The sequence below is a fragment of the Anguilla anguilla genome, chromosome 4 (assembly GCF_013347855.1).
Source record: "Anguilla anguilla isolate fAngAng1 chromosome 4, fAngAng1.pri, whole genome shotgun sequence".
NCBI lineage: Eukaryota > Metazoa > Chordata > Actinopteri > Anguilliformes > Anguillidae > Anguilla > Anguilla anguilla.
The window spans coordinates 7,625,018-7,648,177 of NC_049204.1; the positions used below are offsets into that span (position 1 = coordinate 7,625,018).

Consider the following 23,160-nt stretch of genomic DNA (forward strand, 5'->3'; position numbering starts at 1 on the left):
AAACAATTCAATTCAAATCAACGACAACAAAATCCAGTTTCATTAGGAAGGGGTTTAAATAACGATGCGCAGGCGCAGGACTGACAGGTTACAAAAACAGGGGAACAGAAACACAGATTTTTTTAAGGGGGGGGGGGGGGTGAAATCACCATGGACATAATTGGAATTCGGGACAGAAAATGAATGTAAAAAAGAAAGAAGAAAAAGAGAAATCAATCCGAAGCTGGAGAAGCTTGCGTGTGAACAGCGTGAGACTGAATTACAGTTAATAAGAGCAGCGGATGAGTTTGAGTGACAGGACTGTGGATGGGGGGGGGGGAGGGGGGGAGGCAGCAGGCGGTGTCCTGAGGAGGCAGGGTCAGACAGTCAGAGAAAATAACATCAGCCTGGAGGGGGGCGGGGGGGAATACCGGCCTCATTCTTCATTTACACATTCACCGTGTGTATGAGTGTGTGTGTGTGTGTGTGTGTGTGTGTGTGTGTGTGTGAGTATGTGCATGTGAGTGAATGTGTGTGTGTGAGTGCGAGTGAGTGTGTGAGTGTAAGTGTGTGTGTGTGTGTTCATGTGGGGGTGAGTGAGAGAGAGAGAGAGAGACAGAGGGGGGGAGGTGGGCACAAGAGGCAGTCCGAGGCATCAGCACTGAGAGAAGGTCTGCTTGATCTCATCCAGCACGTTCCCCAGCAGTGACGGCTCGTCACACTTAGCGTCGATCAGCACCGTCTGATCCGTCTGCAAGGGGGGGGAGGGGGGGGTCACCGTTACCACGGGAGCGCGAGAGGCGGGCCAGACACACCCCACACAGCCAGTTCATAAACTGAACACACAAATGTGTCTAGAGTGGGTATTATCATGTAAAATTCGGGAGCATGTGTAAATGAAATTGCTAACTGTCAACATCGTCCTACAGAGGAGCTACACCAGCAGCATCTCCTTTCCCGCACCGGACACAAGACTGCAGAGACTCAGGAAAACCAACAACACACGGGGGAAGAAACTACTGCCAGGCTTCTCGAATAATTTCCGGCAGTGGAAATGCTTCTTTCCAAGAACTACTGACAGGGTCAGTTGTGGAATCTGCATTTTCAGCCAGGCGCGCAAAGCGGACTGCATTCATACCGCACCGACGCACCGGCATCGTTAAACCTGCTTACGGGCGGGTTTTTCCTGTTTTGTTTTTTTTTCCAGATTTTTCTGTCCACAGTGCATTTCACCGGGAGCTGAATTAATCCCGGTTGGCTAGCCCAGCGGTGCTTCGCCATGGTAACGTGGGCACGGCCGCGAGCGGCGGGTTTCCAGGCCCGTTGTCCTGGCGGCGCAGTAACGCCGCGGTCGGCACGCTTACCACTTTGACCAGCAGGCAGACGTGGTGACCCTGGATTGACCTGCTGTACATGCTGGCACAGGAGTCGATCCGCTCCACCACTGCAGAGAGAGAGAGAGAGAGAGAGGGGGGGGGGGGGGAAAGGGGGCGGGGTCATTCTGAGTGACTGACAGACGTGTTCCCATCTCTTCTTTTCCTGCTCCAAGTTACAAAGTCATAACAGTCAACCTTTCTCCTACTCCCTTCCATACTCTTCTCCATCTTGTGCCTACCATGAAAGATCATCACTCACTCACTCACTCACTCACTCACTCACTCACTCACTCACTCACTCACTCACTCACTCACTCACTCACTCACTCACTCACTCACTCACTCACTCACTCACTCACTCACTCACTCACTCACTCACTCACTCACTCACTCACTCACTCACTCACTCACTCACTCACTCACTCACTCACTCACTCACTCACTCACTCACTCACTCACTCACTCACTCACCTCCCCCTTCCTCCCTGTCTCCTGTCTCTCTCTCACCATGTTCTCCCCCCCGACCCCCCCCCCCCTCCTCACACACGTACCGGAGAAGTGGTGGTGGAAGCAGATTCGGGCGAGCAGGTGGTGGAAGGGCATGCTGACCCCCTCCAGCCGCACGGAGCTGCCCTTCATGTCCCCCGACTCCAGCAGCTTAGCGTACGCGTCACTGCCAACGGGAGCGCGCTCAGTAAGTAACACAGCAGCACAGGAGCGCGCTCAGTAACACAGCAACACAGGAGCGCGCTCAGTAACACAGTAGTACAGGAGCGCGCTCAGTAACACAGCAGGACAGGAGCGCGCTCAGTAACACAGTAGTACAGGAGCGCGCTCAGTAAGTAACACAGCAAGACAGGAGCGCGCTCAGTAACACAGCAGGACAGGAGCGCGCTCAGTAACACAGTAGTACAGGAGCGCGCTCAGTAAGTAACACAGCAGGACAGGAGCGCGCTCAGTAAGTAACACAGCAGGACAGGAGCGTGCTCAGTAAGTAACACAGCAGGACAGGAGCGCGCTCAGTAACACAGTAGTACAGGAGCGCGCTCAGTAAGTAACACAGCAGGACAGGAGCGCGCTCAGTAAGTAACACAGCTCAACGGGAGCGCACTCAGTAAGTAACACAGCAGCACAGGAGCGCGCTCAGTAACACAGCAGCACAGGAGCGCGCTCAGTAACACAGCAGCACTGGAGCGTGCTCAGTAAGTAACACAGCAGCACAGGAGCGCGCTCAGTAAGTAACACAGCTCAACGGGAGCGCGCTCAGTAAGTAACACAGCTCAACGGGAGCGCACTCAGTAAGTAACACAGCAGCACAGGAGCGCGCTCAGTAACACAGCAGCACAGGAGCGCGCTCAGTAACACAGCAGCACTGGAGCGTGCTCAGTAAGTAACACAGCAGCACAGGAGTGCGCTCAGTAAGTAACACAGCTCAACGGGAGCGCGCTCAGTAAGTAACACAGCTCAACGGGAGCGCGCTCAGTAAGTAACACAGCTCAACGGGAGCGCGCTCAGTAAGTAACACAGCAGGACAGGAGCGCGCTCAGTAACACAGTAGTACAGGAGCGCGCTCAGTAAGTAACACAGCAGGACAGGAGCGCGCTCAGTAACACAGTAGTACAGGAGCGCGCTCAGTAAGTAACACAGCAGGACAGGAGCGCGCTCAGTAACACAGCTCAACGGGAGCACACTCAGACACACACAGCTTTCACAAACTCACACACACCAAAGGCAAGGAGGAGCACTGGTGTGAACACTGACCTGTAACAGGGAGTGGTGATCAGGTATGAAGTGCAGGTAAAGTGCAGTTTAAAGTCCAGTTTCTCATGAGTGGAGGAGTCTTCAGACTGGATGCAAAGCAGGAGAATAAAAAGTTTTTTTTTAAAAGTGAAATTCCAGCAGAACACACACCGCACTCTACATCCCAGCTCCACATCCACCCAACGGCGGTCACGTGACGCGGCGGCGGCAGAACGCGGGGCGTCACCTTGACGATGAAAGCGAGGGTTCCCTTCAGCTTCTGCGGCATGACGATGCTCTGCACGGAGAAGACGTAGCGCGCCTCGTTCGAGACCCCTGCAGAGAGAGCGAGCGAGCTAGCCGTTAGCACGCACGCAGAATGCGCTCCGCACGCACGCAACACGCCACACGCCATGACAACTCCACCCGCATTAGTGTGCATACAGCCAGGGTACAGCGCTCAGGGCAGCCTCAGCACACACTGAGCACACTCAGCACGCATGTTATTAACACCGGTTTAACTAGCACACTGATATTTTTAAAATCTTATTTAACCATTATTTAACCAGGAAAACCCCATTGAGATTGAAATCTCTTTTGCAAGGGGGACCTGACATGAAACACAAAGTTACCCAACAGGACTTACACCTAACAAAATAAATGGGGGATGAGACAGATATTGCCAGGCTTGACAATAAATTACTTCTCGCTTGTGTTTTAGCTACATATGAAGACTGATGCATTTACGTTTGCTGTAAGGTTTTTTGCCCCCCCCCCCACCCCTCTTCAAATTTGGACAACGTTCCCCTGACTTTTCAAAAGGTAGTGCCATATCTGCCCACTTTCGAGTTGCCATGCCTTTCCAGGATGCAAATATTTGAAAAGGTTGCCATGGTTTTTAAAGGACCGTTGTGAGTTCTGGCAAAACTGACAGACAGCAAAAGTAAATAAATAACGGGCAAATGACCAATTTTCATGACATGCCATGCTCCGCCCCCTTCCTTCAGCCCCGCCCATATCTCCGCCCTCACCGGGGGGCAGCTGGAAGGGGACGGGGAGGCCGTCGTGAGGCCCCGCCCCCTCCGGCCTCTGCAGCTTAGAGTTGAGGGAGTCCAGCACGGTGAACTCCATGGACTTGATGAAGCTGTCGCTCTTGTTCTCGAAGATGACCGACACCACCACCTGGCTGCCGTCCTGCAGGTTCCCCTGGATGTCGTACAGCTAGGGCGAAAGGGGAGGGGAGAACTCAGGGGCAGCCAATGGCACGTGCATAGAGGACAGACCAAACGACACTGCAGAGAAAAATCGGCCAATCACACGGCAGTCTGAGAAAACGGCACACCAATCAGACTTCTCTGCAAGCGACAAAGATTAGCCCTTCCTAGATTTGTGCCAGCGGCCCGATAATGAGATTTGGATTCACAGCTAGCATAGGATTACATTTTTACACAAAAACGAAAGCCTCATTATTGCAGACCAACTGATCCATGTGGGCAGTCTGGATAGAATTCATCAGTGCACATCACAAAAGCTCAAAGGTCAACTCCACACACATTAAACTCCCCTCTCTGCTCGTACCTCATCAGTGTCCTCCATCATCTTTAAAGAGGGAAAACAGGGGTATAGGGGTGATTCACAGGTGAAGTGATGCCTAAACTAACAGGCCTAATTAAAAGCACTCAGCTGAGAAAAACCCAGCACTAATGGTGAAATCACACACACACGCGCACACACACACACACGCGCGCACGCACGTACATACGCGCACACACACAAACACACACGCGCCATACACACAACACACACAGCGCACACACACACGCAGTGCAAGCACGCATGTACCCATACACATGCACACACACACACACACACACACACGCACACACACGCACACACACGCACACACACGCACACACACGCACACACGCACACACACGCACACACGCACACACACGCACACACACGCACACACACACTCACCATCTTGATGTAAGCGTTCTCAGCCAGCAGGCAGTAGTTGGACATGGGCTGCAGGGACAGAAGGGGCAGGTCAGGACAGGCCTGGCTTTCAGGACACACACTACACAGCTACAGACACTACACATCTACAGACAGTCAGACTGGCCTGGACAATACAGGCAGTGTGTGGGGCCTGTGTGTGAGTGCCAGTGTGTGACCGTGCCAGGGAGAGGGTGAGGGGATGTGAGTGTGTGCGTGTCTACACGTATCTGTGGGTGTGTGCGTATGTGTGGGAAGTGTGCATGAGTGCAGTACATGCAGGTGTGTGTATGTGTGTGCGTGTGTGTATGTGTGTGCGTGTGTGTATGTATAAGAATGTTGGAAGTGGACTGACTGGCAGAGGCTCCTCCTCCTCCTCCACTGTGCCGTTCTGCACGGACTCGGCTCCGCCCCCGTCACCGTGGTGATGGTGATGGTGGTGCTTCTTCCGCTTTTTCTTATCCTTCTCCTCCTTCTCCTTCTTCTGCTTCTTCTTCTTGTGTTTGGAGGACTTCTGGGAAAGAAACAAACAAAAGAGAAGAGCAGTCAAGTATCAGCGCACCAAGGCACTATAAACGGCATTATTGTGTATACTTGATGCAATTCTTTTTTTTCTGTCGAAATTAACTTTTTCCCCAAAATGACTGAACGAGTCAGCAGATATAGTGGAATGAAGCTGGAGGATCTCCTACGTGGAAGTGATCAAAAACTGCAACTGAAGAAGATCGGTCAGCAGGTAGATATTCTATTTTAACATTCGAATGAATCATAATATACATGTTCCCAACAATGAACAGGATAATCTGATCTCCTTCCAGAAAAGAATGTTATCTGCTGCAAACTCCCACAATCCACCGCTTCCTAAAATAAGGAAGCATCAGCAGGGAATTATGTCTTTTAACAGTCTGAGGCTCGTATGGGTAAAGAGGAGCAGGTGATTTATAAATAGAACACTCCTGTGAGATGCTTTATGAATAGGGGCTCTGATCTAAGATAAGGCCGGGATACGGGCAGGGGGGAAGGCGGTTCTGATCTCGGCGCGGCGCGGCGCTCTTCGTGACCCCCGATGACTCACCGCGTCCCCCGGCTCCGCGCCTCCGGGCTCGTCGGGTTCCGAGGCCGGGCCCGGTTCTTCTTCTGGGGCGGAGCCCGGTCCCGCCTCAGGGGCGGGTTCAGCTTTCGGCGCCGCCTCCTGCCAGAACACACGTCACACGCGTCCTTAACGTCGCCGAGCTCGACACCCCCCCCCCCGACACAGACCCCGCCCATAAACACACACTCAACACGCTGGGCTGCAGTTCCATCGAGCAAGCTATGAGCTCATTGCGACTTTCCGAGCTTCCCTTCCGATCGCTGACTAAACACCTCAGAGCCAGTGGTCACATACCAGTAATCTCAAACTCAGAACGCTTGTACCCTGGAAACGAAACCACCGGCATTTCTATACCGCAATTTACCCAAAACCCAGATGGCGTGTTGTCTGAACTGGTCTGCTTTACGGACCGCATACACACTCAAGAGTGCCGTTGGGTTCACTCAGTCACAGGGGAGAGAGACACGGCCGGCTGTATAGACGTGTGAGGGCCGAGAGCACCTGTCCCGGCAGCACGCGCCGGGGCGAGAAGGCGCACTTTCAGACGCGCTGATTGGCCCGTCAGAGGAGAACGAGGCCGCTCCGGCTCAAGGGCGAGGCACGCAGACCGTAAAGAGGGGCCACAATCGGCCCTGAACGTCCAAACGCAGCTTCACCGGGCGCACGGATTTCACTCAAGAGCGCAGAACAAAGGCTCCGTGCAGTAATGAGCCCTCTTTGGAGTTTAAACCGAAAACGAGATAAATCTGCGCGGAATTAATTGGCGCCGTTGTTTCAGACTGCAGCTGAGCTCTCTTCACTTTCACTCCGTTCTGAGCACGCTCAGTAGCAGCGTGGAGCGGCTGTGCTCGGTAGAGCCAATCAGCTCGCTGCTCTCCCTAAGCTCTCGGCAGTTTTAAAAAAGAATACCGAGAATTGAAAGCCTGCTTTCTGAACAGCTGACAGTTGGGAGCACAGGACCACAAATGAGTCTGAAACAGCTGAGTGGGAGAAATTCAGACACCATCTCACTCGCACACACACACACACACACACACACACACACACACACAGACATACACGCACACACAATGTTGGATGTCCTCACAGAACCGAGCAGACAAACATATAGGTGACTGAAAGAGGCAGACATCATCTGGAAAAGAATGAACGAATGAAAACAAAACTATAGAGAGATGGTGGGAGGGAGGAAAGGTGGCAAAAAAAGAAGAGGAATACATGGAAGAATCAACCACAAACAGGTTAATGGGGGAAAAAAAAAGGAAAAGAGCAAAACTCAACCTGGTTGCTAGGGGACACAGGGGCAGCAGACAGCCAGAAGTCCAGGTCTGAAGCCTAGAGGAGGGGCGGGGTTAGGGGCGGGGTTAAGGGACGAGGTTAGGGGAGGGGTTAAGGTACAGGGTAAGGGGCGGGGTTAGGGGAGGGGTTAAGGGACGAGGTTAGGGGCGGGGTTAAGGTACAGGGTAAGGGGCGGGGTTAAGGGATGGGGTTCGGGGCAGAGACAAGGAGAATGACGTAAGGGAAAATGCGTCGCACTAAGTAAAGCTGGAGTGAATTTCATTTCAACTCAATTAACAAAATTCACTGAAGCTGAACTCAGGAACTGAAAAATAGCCCATAATGTTCTGTGAAGATTTCTCAGCTGACCGAGTTCCCCAAATCTGGTGATAATAACCCTCAGTACCCAACTTTTCCAAGATAGTAACACAGCCATTCATGAATAAATAAGAATTAGAGGGCACTACGTCTAGGAAGTGTCAGAATCTGACTGCAGTCAACACACAGTCAACCGAAGGACAGAGAGCCAAGACCTGGGCCTGTAGTTATCAGCAGCTGGACGTGTTCATTCTCAGGAGCCCGCCCTTTGTGATGTCATACCTCTGCAGGCGTGGTGGCGGGCGGGGCCACCACCTCACTGTTCTCCACCGATTGGACAGCTTCCTCAGGAAGGGCATCTCCTGGCTCCTCCTCCTCCTTCTCCTTCTCGTGCCTGTGCTTCTTCTTCTTCTTCTCCTCCTTGCTCTTCTAAAGCACAGAGGAGCACCGCAGAAGATCAAACAGACCGGTCGACACCGTGCTCTTAGCCTTCAAAGTACGGTTTTCATTTCCGTTGAAGTTCAAAACGTCCCAAATTCTGCGCCCCGTCATGAGTAAACGCGGCACCCGAAACGCCGGTTACTAACCGAAGCTTCCCGTCATTGAGAAAAAACCGAACGCGGAAAGAGTCGTGAGAGTCGGCTATCCGGTTAGCCTGCAGTACTACGGCTCAACGAGCTACAGCAACAACACTAATGAGATGCAGACTGCAGAACTAATGAGGGAGCGCATAGTGGCCACGCGCCGATGTTGAAGAGCACCAGAGCAGAGTCATTACTGCGATTGGCGCAGTTTGGACGGGAATCCATTTCGCTCAAGAAAAAAAAAAAAAAAATGCAAACCACATCAAACTACTTGGGAGTGTCAGCGGAAAAAAACAACAAAGGAAAAAAAAAAGAAAAAGAAAGAAACGGCAAAGTCTGCATTTTCCACAAAAACAAATCTGACAAAGACGTTTCTGCAAATTTTACGCACTCTGCTTCATAGATAAATATATTCTGAAAACACAAGACACAGCCGTAATGATGCTAATGATGAGGGCAGTCCTGGGCCTGGCCTGTAATCGAGCAAATGGATTTTAAAAATCAGCTGACGTTACCTTCCTCTCTTTGTCCTTCTTCTTCTCCTTCTCTTTCTTGCCCTTCTTTTTCGGTTCCTGAGGGGCCCCCTCGCCCTCCTCTCCGGGGCTTTTCAGGGCATCTGGGGGCCGGTGTGTCCTGACCGGGAGCTTCTCGCTGTCCGCCAGGGGCCTGAACGGGGACAGAAAGGGGCCCCGGTCACGCCTCACACGGAGAACACGGGGGACACTGGGGAGAGACACGGGGCTTCGGGCCCCAGACAGGGCTACAGGGCCACAGGGCCACAGTGCTACAGGGCCACAGGGCTACAGGGCTACAGGGCTACAGGTCTACAGGTCTACAGGGCTACAGGGCTACAGGGCTACAGGGCTACAGGAGAACACGGGGGACACTGGGGAGAGACACGGGGCTTCGGGCCCCAGACAGGGCTACAGGGCCACAGGGCTACAGTGCTCATTCCACTGGATCTAGCCCAGGGCCGCCCAACCCTGTTCCTGGGGATCTACCATCCTGAAGGTCTTCACCCCAAACTTAACAAATCACACCTCATTCAACAGGCAGAGAGCTGAAAATGAGTAGAAGCAGGTGTGCCAAATTAGGGCTGGAGTGAAAACCCTCGGGATGGGAGATCTCCAGGAACCGAGCTGGGCGGCCCTGCTCTGGGCCTACAGCAGAGCTTTAAACAGGTACAGCTGGGAATCTGTACGCTTGACTTGCAGCCGATGAGCCTGCGACTGCAAGCCCAATACTGCGTTTCCAACAGCAACACGAGGCACTGCAGATGCCTACATTCACTTGAATAAAAATCACAAAAACAGGGAATTTAAAAAACTGATGAAGAAAAGATGGTTCTACAGGGAAAACAAAATCAGAAATCTAGGCTTAAACTGAAAGCATGTCTCACATGAGACTATTAGCATGTGCCACAGGACGTGACATAGCTCAGGAGGTAAGACCGATTGTCTGGCAGTCGGAGGGTTGCCGGTTCAAACCCCGCCCTGGGCATGTCGAAGTGTCCTTGAGCAAGACAGCTAACCCCTAACTGCTCTGGCGAATGAGAGGCATAAATTGTAAAGCGCTTTGGATAAAAGCACTATATAAATGCAGTCCATTTACCATTTACCATCTTAACTGCCCCTGGCAGAGATGCCTAACTGCTCCAAAGACAGGCCTGGAACCACTTTCTGCAGACACTGCCTCTATATCGCCCTCTAGTGGTGTCTCTAATGCAGAACAGCCACCTCTGGACTCAGTAAAGTCCACACTGTGAACCAAAGCAGGCTTGTTCAAACAGGTTTTAAAATGGTGACCGGAGGCCAATACACGTTCAGTGCTATAAAATGAATCACGTCCTCACTGAGAACCACAGAGGTGCTAGCCGCACCGTACGCACTCTGGCTGTCCCAGGGGCTGGCTGTCGATAGCAAGCTGATAGCAGCTGCATGCAGACTACCCCAAACCTTACAGCAGCATTTACTGCACAGCCCAGCACAGCCACCAAGCCAAAGCCCGACTTTATAAAGCTTTTACAGGGCGTAAAACACACATGCAATTCACCGAGGGTTAAAAGCTTCAAAACCGGTGCACTGTTCCACTTGGAACACACCATATAAAAGCAGAGGCTGCCTGCATCGGCTGGGCCAGCTTTTATACGTTATATTTTATGAGAGTCCAAAGAAACGTTGTGCAGATAAACGCGTGTGAATGAGCTCGTGACTTGTCAAGGCCAGCCACACTTGCATAACTGCCCTTAACCTTTTAAAGAGCAGGTTTCTTGGAATGTTTATTTATTTATTTAAAAAAATTCCAAGTCAGTGTTTTGGAACTCCATGACATCCAGTTACCAGTAGCGATGTGACATCAGCATTAGAATGTTCAGCTAAGAAGATTCTAATCAGATGTTTGTAGTCTCACACCTTAAGGGGTTAAATCTCACTCTTTGCAGTGCGGAGGGGGTGTGGGGGGCGTGGACGGGGCACAGGTGCGCAGTTAGCCACACTACGGTACAGCAGGGCGCTTGTGGCCCCAGAACTCTTCGGGGTACTCACCTGCGTGGGGGCCCCAGGACCAGACTGCCCGAATAGGGAGGGGGGGGCAGGGGGGTGTGTGCATGAGAGAGAGGGAGAGAGAACCACAGGTCACACGGATGCCAGAGGAGGGGGGAGAGCGAGTTGGACTTTTGACCCCTGGGGGGGACCCCAGACACCGGACACCCCTGGGGGGGGACCCCAGACACCCCTGGGGGGACCCCAGACACCCCTGGGGGGGACCCCAGACACCCCTGGGGGGACCCCAGACACCCCTGGGGGGGACCCCAGACGCCCCTGTTCGTTTCAGTGTGTTGTGCAGGAGCACGGCAGGGCTGGACATTCACAGGACTCTGAATGTGTGAGACTGGTGTGCACCAGTCCAGAGTGAACCTCCTCACATTTCACAGGGAAGAAATGCTTAAGCCCATTGCAAAACATGTAATACATCATTTTTTTTTTTTTTAAGTAGTCAGCATTGTAAGGAAAACTAAAACATTTTGACATTTTAAATAAAAACATTAGAAGAGGTGGAATTCTGGAACAGCCCTTGGATTGTACAGCTGGGCAAATTGAAGTTGTACCACAATAACATCCATTCTGAACAGCAGCAGCAGAAGGTCAGAAAGGTAATCATGCGGTGATCCGGCTGTAGCAGCGCGGGTGATGCCCGCGGGCACGCTAGGCACAGACGGTAACGGCACTCACTTGTCCAAGTCGATATCCAGGGCTTTGTGCGGGTCATTGGGGTCCTTCTCGTCATCGTCGCTGGGCAAGGCATTCTGGGATAGAGAGAGAGAGAGAGAGGAGTCAGTCACGGCCCACCCTGCTAATTCTCACTGGCCGCTGCCACTCACTAATTCCCACCCCTATCCCCGCCCCGCCCCGCCCCCTCATCCTGGCCCCTCCAGCCCTGCCCCCCCCAGCCCTGCCCCCAGGCCACACCCCCCTGCACACCTCGGGCATCTCCTCGGTGACGATGTCCACCATGTGGGCGGGGGTGATGTCCTCCTCGCTCTCCGGGCCCGAGTCGCCCCTCCTCCCCCTGCTCCGCTTCTCCCTCTTCTTCTTCTTCTCCTTCTTCTTCTTCTCCGCCCTGTCCTTCAGCCGACGCTCCTCCTCCAGCTTCACGTACTGGTCGGACATGGGCATCCCTGAGGAAGAATCTAGGAAGGTTCAGAGGTGCAGCCACGAGCACAAACACGAGTCTTTCCACAGCACAGGGCTGATCACACACCAGCCCCCCAACTCACAGTACAACACTGACCGCTCACACCAGCAGAACACAGTGAGAGATGTACAGAGGACAGGGTGAAACACCCAAAAACATGAGCACACACACACAGACACACACGTGCACACAGACATGGACATGCACACACACATGGATACGCGCGCTCGCGCACACACACACACACAGACACAGACACAGACCCATGCCCTCATTCACCTGGGACTTTAAGAGGCACGCTGAGGTCGATCTGCACCACTGGAATGTGCTCCACACCTGGAGTTTCCTGGTACACCTGGAGGGGGAGGGGGAGGGATCGGGTCACATTTCAACACACCCCAAAAACACTGAACCGTTTCACATGTCAGCAGCAGAGGACCACCCAATGAGGGACCAGGAGATCCACATGGTCCAATTAAAAATCAGAAACCTATTTAAACCAGACCGGGGGGAGTTACTGCACAGTCAGCTGCTTTTAAACTTGCCAAATATTAAAGCTTTATTTGAGCACTTGATTGACATTAGAACACAAAGTACTAGGTAAATTCCTAATACACAGCAAAATGTTAGTATCTGTGAATGGCAGTCAGCCCTTCAGCACTGAATAATAATAATAATAATAATAATAATAACGGAGGCACTGACAGAACAGAAACCAGTTAGACTGCGTGTGACAGGAAACAGACACCTGCCTTCTGAGACGATGGAGAGGCCTTGATGTAGAAGGGGTTATTGGCCTGTTCCTGCTTCCTGACTTCTCTCCGCTGAGTCAGAGAGAGAGAGAGAGAGTGAGGGGGGGAGAGGGAGGGGGACAGGGACAGAAAGAACAGAAGGAGAAAGAGAGAGAGGGATAAAGGAAGAGGGGGAGGAAAGAGCGTGAGGATCATCAGTAGTACATGGGAGTGAGTGATATGGGGGTGCATTATTAGATAGATGCCCATGTTTGAGTACTGCCCTGTACAGAGCTTTGAGGGCTGCAGTATTATTGGATGGTGATTGTGTGTTCACAGCTGTATAAAGGAGTGAGATAAATGCGTATTATTAGACTGTGTATGGTCACAGTGTGGCGTACCGGAATGTGAAAATGTGAGGAAGTGTGAACGTGTGAGCTTGTGTGTGTGTGTGTGTGTGTGTGTGTGTGTGTGTCCGTGTGCGAGTCTGTGTGTCCGTGTGCGTTTGTGTGTGAATTTGTGTGACAGTGTGTGTCTGTGTTTGTGTGTGTGAGTGAGAGTGTGTGTATGTGTATGTGTGTGTATTCATGTGACAGTGTGTGTGTGTGAGTGAGAGTGAGAGTGAGAGTGAGAGTGAGTGTGTGTGTGTGAGTGAGAGTGTGTGTGTGTGTGTGTGTGTGTGTGTCTGTGTATACGTGCATTTATAGATGGCTGTAATGGGGTATGCAGCATTAGTGCACATGCCCCAGTGTGAGTCTGGCTCTGTGGTGCGTCTGACTGTGACGAGGGTCAATACAGGAAATGACTCGCAATGCAATTGGCGGAAAAATCAACATGGAACACAAGCAGCAGGACACCACGCGTGATCTGAGCGTAATTTCACTTGCTGAACTCAATGAAGGGAAATGAGCTGACACAGGCCCTGATGCAGGGACACGCGTTAATAACAGCAGAGACCCGTCTGAGCGTGACAGAACAGAGCGTGTGCGTCACAACAGCAAAGGCTGCTGGGAAGAAATTCATATTATGATATTATTCCAGGGCCCTGAGCAGTGATATTTACCACAAATTCACAGACCACTGGATGCCCCCACCCCCCCACCATGCCAGCAGCCTCAATGATAACCAATCAGGGACTGGTGTCGAAAATCAGCTCGTTTGATAGAACTTACACATACTACAGACTGGGTACTGCTTCAGTTCACAATTATGCTTCTCACTCACAAATAAACTGCAAAGGTTTGTGAACAGATAAACTGGAGTGTGACAGAGCAGGACACGTGCGTAGGGCGCCTGCGTGTAAAGACGGCGGCGGCGGAGGGGGGCCGTACCCTGGCCAGCTCCGTCTCGTCCGCTTCAGTGTGGCGGGGGCGGGTGTAGCGAGGCTCCTCCTCCGCGAACACGGCCTTGGGCTTCTCGTCCTCCGACTCGCTCTCCGACGGCGGCTCGTTGATCCAGGCGTCCAGGTCCAGCCTGAGGAGAGAAACCAAGGGGCTTCAAACTGGAGCAAACGCGCCTAAGCTGTGTTCAGTGCAGGGCAGGCTGAGGACGCAACGCAAGGTTTTAAACCCAGAGCCAACGAGCCTCAGCTGTGCTCAGTGAAGGGCAGGCTGAGGACGCAACGCAAGGTTTTAAACCCAGAGCCAACGAGCCTCAGCTGTGCTCAGTGAAGGGCAGGCTGAGGACGCAACGCAAGGTTTTAAACCCAGAGCCAACGAGCCTCAGCTGTGTTCAGTGCAGGGCAGGCTGAGGACGCAACGCGAGGTTTTAAACCCAGAGCCAACGAGCCTCAGCTGTGTTCTGTGCAGGGCAGGCTGAGGACGCAACGCAAGGTTTTAAACCCAGAGCCAACAAGCCTCAGCTGTGCTCAGTGAAGGGAAGGCTGAGGATGCAACGCAAGGTTTTAAACCCAGAGCCAACGAGCCTCAGCTGTGTTCTGTGGAAAGGAAATTGAGCTCATGAAGCAAGGCTTCAACACGAGGGACACGGAACACAACACAAGGCTTTAATCAAGGCTTTTGGGGTTGGGGGGGGGGGGGGGGGCAGTACTGACCCCTCGGGGACGGGCACTTTTTTCTGGGCTTTGGGGGCCACGGGGTTGAGCTCTCCAGCAAACAGCGCCGTCACTTCCTCCGACACCTCCACCTCCTTCTGCTGAAGCTTCTGCACGTACTTCACCAGCTGCAGGATGCAGGAGGCCTGGGAGTGGGGGAGGAGAAAGAGAAAGAGGGGGAAGGAGAGAGAGAGAGAGAGAGAGAGCGAGAGAGAGAGGGAGGGAGGGAGAGATGGAGAGGGGAGTAGAGGTAGAGGGAAAGAGGGAGCACAGAAAGAGAGGGCAAGAGAGAGGGAGGGAGGGAGAGAGAGAGGCAGAGCGATAGAGAAAGATGGAGAGAGAGAAAGAGAGAGAGGGAAGAAAAATGGAAGGGGAAGAAAGACAGGAGAGGCAAAAAGGGGGGACAGAGATAGAGAGAGGGAAGGAGGGAGTGAGTGAGATTGATTAACAACAGGGTTGATCCTTACACAGGGGGGATGGCTCACTACTGGGGTTGGTTAACCCACCGAAGAAAATAACCAGCTGGACGATAACAGCCGTGATTACCATTCCGCCCCCGCCCCGCTCCCAGTCCCCGTTCTCACCCTCTCCTGCACCTCCAGGTTGGCGCTCTGCACAAAGAGGGGCAGCCTCTCTATGAGCAGCTGGGTGGTCTCCTGCGCGGCCTGGCCGTCCGGCGCCCCCTCCTGGCCACGCAGCACGGTGGCGAACAGCTTGGCGGCGTTCTGCACGTAGACCGCCTGGATGTGGCCCGGCAGGGTGGCCACCTTGGGCCGCAGCATGGCCTCCAGCGTCTGCGCGGGGTCGTCCAGGTGCCTGAGAGAGACCGGCGTGTTAGCGCTCTCCCACTCTGAACCGGGGGGGGGACCAGTCACCCCCAGCACAACACTGGAATTAACACTCCACAGTGATGGGGGGTGGGGGGGGGGGGGTTGGGGTAGCACAGGACAGGACAGAGGTGGGCAATGAGGGCTGTATCTGTTTCTGGTTTACATGCAAACTTCTGGCCTTAATTACTTAACCAGCCCTAACATTCATGCCCTCTAGCATTTCAGCAGCATTCCTCAATCAGCACATGAGCGACAGCCGAAGACTGTACTGGTGTCCCTATAGGAAACGCTCGACTGTAATCTAATCTACGGGTGAAGCAGCGCTGGCGTACAGTCGATCAGCTCATTCGGCGGCTGGCGAGGGCACTCACTCGGCGAACTCCCCGCAGATCCACGCGGCGGCGTACAGGACCTCGCAGATCCCGTTGCGCTGCGTGTTGCCCGTCAGCAGGTGGGCGTTGTCCAGCAGCGTGGCCATCTGCGCCACGGCGAAGCCGCGGATGGCCTTCACGCGGATCGACACGTCCAGCATCTGGGAGGCGATGATGTGGCCGTGCCGCGTGCCCTCCAGGCGGGTCAGCTCCACCAGGATGCTGATGTACCTGCAACACGGCAGCGCTAATGCTAGCTCACCAATGTACTTGCAATACAGCAGCGCTAATGCTAGCATACCAATGTACCTGCAATACAGCAGCGCTAATGCTAGCATACCAATGTACCTGCAACACGGCAGCGCTAATGCTAGCTCACTGATGTACCTGCAACACGGCAGCGCTAATGCTAGCTCACCAATGTACTTGCAATACAGCCACGCTAATGCTAGCTCATTGATGTACCTGCAACACGGCAGCGCTAATGCTAGCTCACCAATGTACTTGCAATACAGCCACGCTAATGCTAGCGCACTGATGTACCTGCAACACGGCAGCGCTAATGCTAGCTCACCAATGTACTTGCAATACAGCCACGCTAATGCTAGCTCACTGATGTACCTGCAACACAGCAGCGCTAATGCTAGCTCACTGATGTACCTGCAACACGGCAGCGCTAATGCTAGCTCACCAATATGCTTGCAATACAGCCACGCTAATGCTAGCTCACTGATGTACCTGCAACACAGCAGCGCTAATGCTAGCTCATTGATGTACCTGCAACATAGAAACGCTAATGCTAGCTCACTGATGTACCTGCAACACAGAAACGCTAATGCTAGCTCATTGATGTACCTGCAACACAGCAGGGCTAATGCTAGCTCACTGATGTACCTGCAACTGAGCAGCACTAATGCTAACTCACTGATGTACCTGCAACACGGCAGCGCTAATGCTAGCTCACCGATATACCTGCAACAGAGCAGCGCTAATGCTAGCTCACTGATGTACCTGCAACACAGCAGCGCCAATGCTAGTTTTTACTTGTTAGCAATGTCTAGGATACTGACGTACCTGAAACAAACCACTGTGCCTGCAACTCAGCAGTGCTAACAGCAGTTCACATACATAATCATTGGCCAGGTTACTGATATAGCTGCAACACAGTGGTGCGAATGCTAGCTTTAGCATTCGTTCATTAACACTGCCCTGGATACTGAAGTGGCACCAAAGCAACTGTGCTAATGGCCATACACAGAGCAGGGTTCCATTGATCTCGGACATGTGCCGGCAGTCATGACTCAAGACACAATGCTATACTGACCACTCAAATTTGGAGATGTAATGGAGTCAGCGGATACACAGTTGTACTGACCACTCAAAGTTGGTGATGTACTGGTAGCTGATAGATGTTTGCTGGTACTGACCACTCAAAGTTGGTGATGTACTGGTAGCTGATAGATGTTTGCTGGTACTGACCACTCAAAGTTGGTGATGTACTGGTAGCTGATAGATGTTTGCTGGTACTGACCACTCAAAGTTGGTGATGTACTGGTAGTTGCTCTGGCTGCAGATGTCGATGATCTTGGTGAGCAGCTCGTCGCGGTACGTGGTCCCCTCCGCCTTGTCCACATGCAGCATCAGCTTCTTCACAATCTCCATCAGGTTCTTCTTGGACACCTGGAGAGAGAGAGAGAGAGAGAGAGAGAGACATGCCCACAAAATGAACAACAAGAGAACGGACGCAACGGAATCTGTTCCATAGACCCTGAAGGCATCACGTCACCTAAAATAGCCTGGATTTTGCACTTCCCTCTTACCCTCTTAAAGGCATTGCTATGATGTGATAAGAGCCTGCCCAGAACAATGGACATGTTGTCGTGTGCACAAACAAAGCTATCAGAGCAAGAGAGAGATCAAGAATGGGGCTGGGCCATGTGAAGTCCAGTGTTCTGGAGGAGAATTTTTCCATTATGAAATTGAATTCACTTCCTCAGAACTGATCCCGATCTTGCCTATCATGCCATAGAACAGACACTGACCAGTGTATGGCTTGAGCAGTATGAACAGCGCTTGTTTAGCATGTGTGTTTACAGTGGTACAACCGAATGATGACCAATCCTACCACGTCGTAGAGAAGAAATTTTAATAGTACATGTTAGCATGCTTCAGAGTGTGTCTACAGTGCAACTGATAGCCGATCCTACCCTTCCACAGTGCAGGATCTTAGCATCTGTTTGCACACTGTAGCATGTGCATTCACAGTGGTGTGATGAGAGATCCCACCATGCCGTAGAGCAGGATCTTAACAGAGCACATTAGCATCTGATAGTACACTGTAGCATATGTAATCGCAGTGGTGTGATGAGTGATCCTACCATGCTGTAGAGCAGGATCTTAACAGAGCACGTTAGCATCTGTTAGCACACTGTAGTATGTGCATTCGCAGTGGTGTGAAGAGTGATCCTACCATGCTGTAGAGCAGGATCTTAACAGAGCACGTTAGCATCTGTTAGCACACTGTAGTATGTGCATTCGCAGTGGTGTGAAGAGTGATCCTACCATGCCGTAGAGCAGGTCCAGAGCCCTTAGCCGGATGGACTCGTCCTTGTCGTCCAGGCACTGCAGAATGAGATCCTTGTGGGACTGCACAGACTTGGGGTGGGTCTTCAGGATCTTGGACATGGCCAACAGGCCCAAGTACTTCACTATAACACACACACAGAAAAAAAAAATTCTCTGGACAAAGCTCCTCTGACACCAGTGAGTGTGCCAAACCTACCCTACGCAACAGGTGGGATGGACAATTCCAGCCCAAATACTCATCTGAAAACATGACTTCAATCATTGAGAGACGGACAGAACTGAAACCCAGTAGAGACCCCAGGGCCCATGTTGCCCATGCCAGCACTACAAAGGGCTCATCCGACCATAATTTAGTACACCTGATATTAACAATTAGCAGCTCAACGAGATCTCTAGCTGTTGAATGAGGTGTGGATTGTTGGGGGTCGGAGTGAAAACCTGCAGGATGGCAGATCTCCAGCAACAGGGTTGGGCAGCCCAGCTGAAGACCACACAGAGAAGAAGTCAACTGGAGCCATTGGGACTGGAACTGTACACCCCATGTCCCTACATGAAAGCCTCTACACAGCTGGGTTCTTCTGAATGCTACTCTCAGTCTACTCTCCGCAGAGCTTCTCAACATGCTAAAGGCATCAGAGCGCCAGAGACTGCATACATGCTACAGCTGAGCTTGCATGCTAACTGCCTCTGCATGTAGCAGACTACACCCTGAATGAGGGTCCCCTGGATTTCTTTGTATGTGGGGGGGAGGCAGTTGAAAACCCCTGCTCTAGTCACTAGACTGCTCCAACATGCTACAGTCCTCCTAGATTTTGAAACCAGCTTATACATTCTCTTTGGTTTATCAGAATATACGGCTCCCTATACAACACACACTAACGTCTACAGCAGGGATCTGAAACTCAAATCCCGGAGGTGCACAACGTCTGCAGGTTTTTGTGGTTCCTTTTTGATTTGCAGCCAAGTTTGGCATTGGAAAAAAAAAAAACACACTGCAGCCCCCCAGGAAGGGAGTTTGAGATACCCGGTCTACCGGTTCTCTATGATCTACATTCACCAACAAAATACACACAGAACATAAAGGAAAAAAAACACACAAACACAAAGGATTATGGGAAAATCACACCACGCAACATACAGAACACTCAACCATGCGTGTGGGGCTTGGCGTTTGGTTTTACTTCCTCGCTCTTATCAGCACTTTCCTTTTCCCTTTTTCGTATTTAAAAAAAAAAAAAAAAACACTGTTTTGACAGGATTCAAATTTAAAAAATAGAATCTGAGTAGGAATAGCGGCATGAAAATATGAAAAATTGAAAGTGAAACGGGGCTCAGGGGGCCAGGGCCAGTGCACTTACACTGTCAAAAATGACCCTTTATCCTAAAGAAGCGGGAGAAGAAACTTAATTCAATAGAATTTAACTAGCAATTCAGCCTAATGCTCATCGTGTTTTTTTCTAAGAAATGAAAAGACCATCCTGTATTCCCGCGTAATGAAATATAAAGGCAACAAAGCAAGCCCACACGCACTGCCTAGTCTACGCACGCCACTGTCAAATATGGCTGAATCCGGATAACTCCAATCAAACCACAGATTTACAACAAAAAAAAAGAACTTGTTGCAAAATGCTTACACTGCGAAGTGCAATTACTAAAATTACTGGGGGTGGATACTGTAATTGACCTCTGCTGTGTACAACAGATCGAAATGAGTATTTTAATTAATTTACATTTCTTGAACCAATGACACGCAACGAGGTTACCTTAGTAATAGGACATTATAAAGGCCTAGGTGGTCTGACACACCACAAGTGAGCATTTTGCTAAAATAACAAGACCTGTAACTTAAGTTTGACAAACAGTATTTAAAACTAAATACAAATAAATGTAATTTTTCTGGGTTTTAACATCCCCGGATCAAGCCAACGAAACCGGCAAGTTGCAACAGTAAGTATGAAAAGGATTGTTTACATGCGATAGTTCTCACCACAGCTTAAAAGAGTTTAAAAGGGACAGAGCTGGGTCACGAACGAACTGCCACAGAATTTGAATAGCCCTTTTTCGATTGGAGAGGGAAGTTATGCAAAACTGGAGTTATCCATAGGCCGATCGCGAGGATCCGGGCGGGAGGATTCGCCACGAGCTACCACCGAAACACTCAGACAATGAGAGAATGACACACTGCAGGCATTGACAGAAGGCTCACAGTTCTGATCCGAGTCTTCAATCAGGATACGCAGCTTCTGCACACACAGCTGGGGGGGGGGGGGGCACAGAAAGGGGCGGGGGGGGTGGAGAGAAAGGCCATTACAATCCCCGCAAACACACACACACACACAAACACAAACACACGCAAACACGCGCACAAAGCACACAAAGGCTGTCCACTCCACCTCCACCAGGTGTGCGCTCATTTGCTCTTGTAAGGAAATTCACCCACCCATCAATATAATTATTCAAAGTACACAGTCACATAAATGTGAGTAAGATTCCATATTGCATTTTTTATTATAACGTTTTCTCTGAATATCTGCTCAGCTAATATGAGAAATATGAGACGTCAGTGAGAGAAACATGTAATCTCTTGGGACTATACTGTTCAGTTCTGGCGAATAACTGCATTTAAATCCTTCATCTTTGCTGTTGTGTTTGCATTAGAAGTCATTCTGGGTGAGAGCTACTAAAATGCCAAGCAAATCGTGTAATATTGAATGTCACAGGGCAAGCTTTTCTTAGAACATAATTTGTTTTTAATAACTGGCAATCGTTTGTTTGGATATGCCATCAGTAATTAGCCATTAGCAAGTTTTCTAAACATGAACTCTTCAGTTAATTTTGAAGGTCACAGGTCAAGAGTTTCATTAGAGGGTTTCAGTAATGAGCTGTTTGGATAAGACACATTAGCACAATTCAACTGAGTATGTAAATGTGAATATGGTTCAAAGACACCAGCATTTCATTTCCCATCATTATACTCTCTTAGCGCTCTTAATTCCTAAGTTTTATTACTGTATAATTAGCATAATTAGTACTCAGCTGTTTGGATAAGCCGTCACAGTCCAACAAGTCAGTCCGGTTCATAATATTAAGAGCCACTTCATGTACAGTAAGACCATGCAGACCACACTGTATTAATAACCAACGGGATTAATGTGGGTTAAAGAACTATTTTAAAAACGGCCGGTAAATCGGTTGGAGAGGAAAGGGTTACTGGCGGCAGACAGGAGTTGCTATAGAAACAGCTTACCTGGATGCTCGCGCTGTGATTGGGCATCCCCGAGGAGAGGGAGATCAGCACTGCATTCCAACAGACAAACATCAGTCAGGCCCACTGCATACTAACTGTCTTTTTAGGTTTAAAAGTTTAAAAGCCTAACCAGAGACAAGGGTGGCAAATTAGACCTGACTAGAAATCTTACATGTAAGTGCATCTGTTGCTTGTTTTTTTTTGCCTGCAATGTTAAGTACATGATAAATAATTGATTAAATAAAAAACCCCAAGCACTGTCTGGGTGACGAGCAGGAATACAAAACGCAATACCTCCAAAACCTTTCCGCCACGGGTATTAAGAGATTCTGGATATAAATAACCACACAGACAAATGAGCTGACCAATCTGCGTGACTAACGAAATGCATGCAGGCAAGTGCATTTGAATTATAGCCCATCCCGGGAAAAATAAATAAATTTAACGATTGTACGAAGAAACAGTCAAACGTGGCCATCGTTGTCAAATAAGTCACCCGGTTCTATGCTGGCTTAGAATACCAGGAAGAGCAGACAAACCTTCCACCTTCAATTTATGACCCTCGCAAACAAATTTACAAAATAAGAGAGCCACCAAGCAAATTCAGATGTGGTACAAAATATCAAAGATAAAAAGACAAACCCTCACTTAACAGAAAACCTCACTGTTAACCTAAAATGCAGTACGCTGCTAAGGAATTATCAGACAGACAGCCAGAATTATCCTGCTATGAGACAGCAATGGGTAAATCGGCACTGACCTGCAATGACAGTGTTGACACATTCATACAGCAAGGACATGGCAGAGGTGCTGAGAGAGAGAGAGAGAGAGAGAGAGAGAGAGAAGGGAGACGAGACACAGAGGTGTGGGGGCGCAGAAGGAGAATCCGTTAGCCGTTTGGAATAATTCCCAAATTAAGCGTGCAGATTGCTCGCGAGCGGAGCCGAGCTGGGGGTCTCTGAAGAGGCGTTACCTGTGGATGAGGTTCGTTAGCGGCTCGATCAGCTTCTTTCCCAAACGAGGCTCCAGGGGCGTCAGAGCGCCGAACTGGAGGAGAGAGACGCCAATTAGACAGAGCGGCAGGCGCTCACGGGCACTCCACTTCCACAGTATCGCTTTATTAATGCTTCTGCCCCAACTCCTCAACACTGCGCCAACTGCCCTTAGAAAGAAAGGGCAGGGGCAGGCACAAGCACACACACACACACACGGACACGCACACACACACAAGCACACACACACACACACACAAGCACACACACACATACACAAGCACACACACA

General features: G+C 50.8%; 1 protein-coding gene across 6 annotated transcripts in view; it reads right to left on the reverse strand.

The window, feature by feature from the left end:
- The window catches only part of LOC118225611 (AP-3 complex subunit delta-1-like), a 31,661-nt gene continuing 8,501 nt past the window's right edge, over positions 1–23,160 (reverse strand). Inside the window, exons 8-34 of one of the 6 annotated variants that reach the window (XM_035414233.1) lie at positions 22,851–22,924; positions 22,638–22,687; positions 21,878–21,927; positions 20,837–20,885; positions 18,607–18,752; positions 17,576–17,724; positions 16,045–16,275; positions 15,428–15,659; positions 14,844–14,989; positions 14,122–14,263; positions 12,812–12,883; positions 12,339–12,414; positions 11,846–12,054; positions 11,597–11,670; positions 10,910–10,933; positions 8,882–9,032; positions 8,065–8,208; positions 7,468–7,521; positions 6,169–6,285; positions 5,449–5,607; positions 5,076–5,123; positions 4,127–4,316; positions 3,343–3,431; positions 3,117–3,202; positions 1,907–2,028; positions 1,344–1,423; positions 1–730 (exon numbers count right to left, since the gene is read on the reverse strand). In XM_035414233.1, the coding sequence (XP_035270124.1) occupies positions 635–730; positions 1,344–1,423; positions 1,907–2,028; positions 3,117–3,202; positions 3,343–3,431; positions 4,127–4,316; positions 5,076–5,123; positions 5,449–5,607; positions 6,169–6,285; positions 7,468–7,521; positions 8,065–8,208; positions 8,882–9,032; positions 10,910–10,933; positions 11,597–11,670; positions 11,846–12,054; positions 12,339–12,414; positions 12,812–12,883; positions 14,122–14,263; positions 14,844–14,989; positions 15,428–15,659; positions 16,045–16,275; positions 17,576–17,724; positions 18,607–18,752; positions 20,837–20,885; positions 21,878–21,927; positions 22,638–22,687; positions 22,851–22,924 (3,060 nt within the window). In that variant the 3' untranslated portion in view covers positions 1–634. Of the gene's footprint in view, positions 731–1,343; positions 1,424–1,906; positions 2,029–3,116; positions 3,203–3,342; positions 3,432–4,126; positions 4,317–5,075; positions 5,124–5,448; positions 5,608–6,168; positions 6,286–7,467; positions 7,522–8,064; positions 8,212–8,881; positions 9,033–10,909; positions 10,934–11,596; positions 11,671–11,845; positions 12,055–12,338; positions 12,415–12,811; positions 12,884–14,121; positions 14,264–14,843; positions 14,990–15,427; positions 15,660–16,044; positions 16,276–17,575; positions 17,725–18,606; positions 18,753–20,836; positions 20,886–21,877; positions 21,928–22,637; positions 22,688–22,850; positions 22,925–23,160 lie in introns of all 6 variants that reach the window. The other 5 variants (XM_035414232.1, XM_035414234.1, XM_035414237.1 and 2 more) reach the window with 5 other exon arrangements.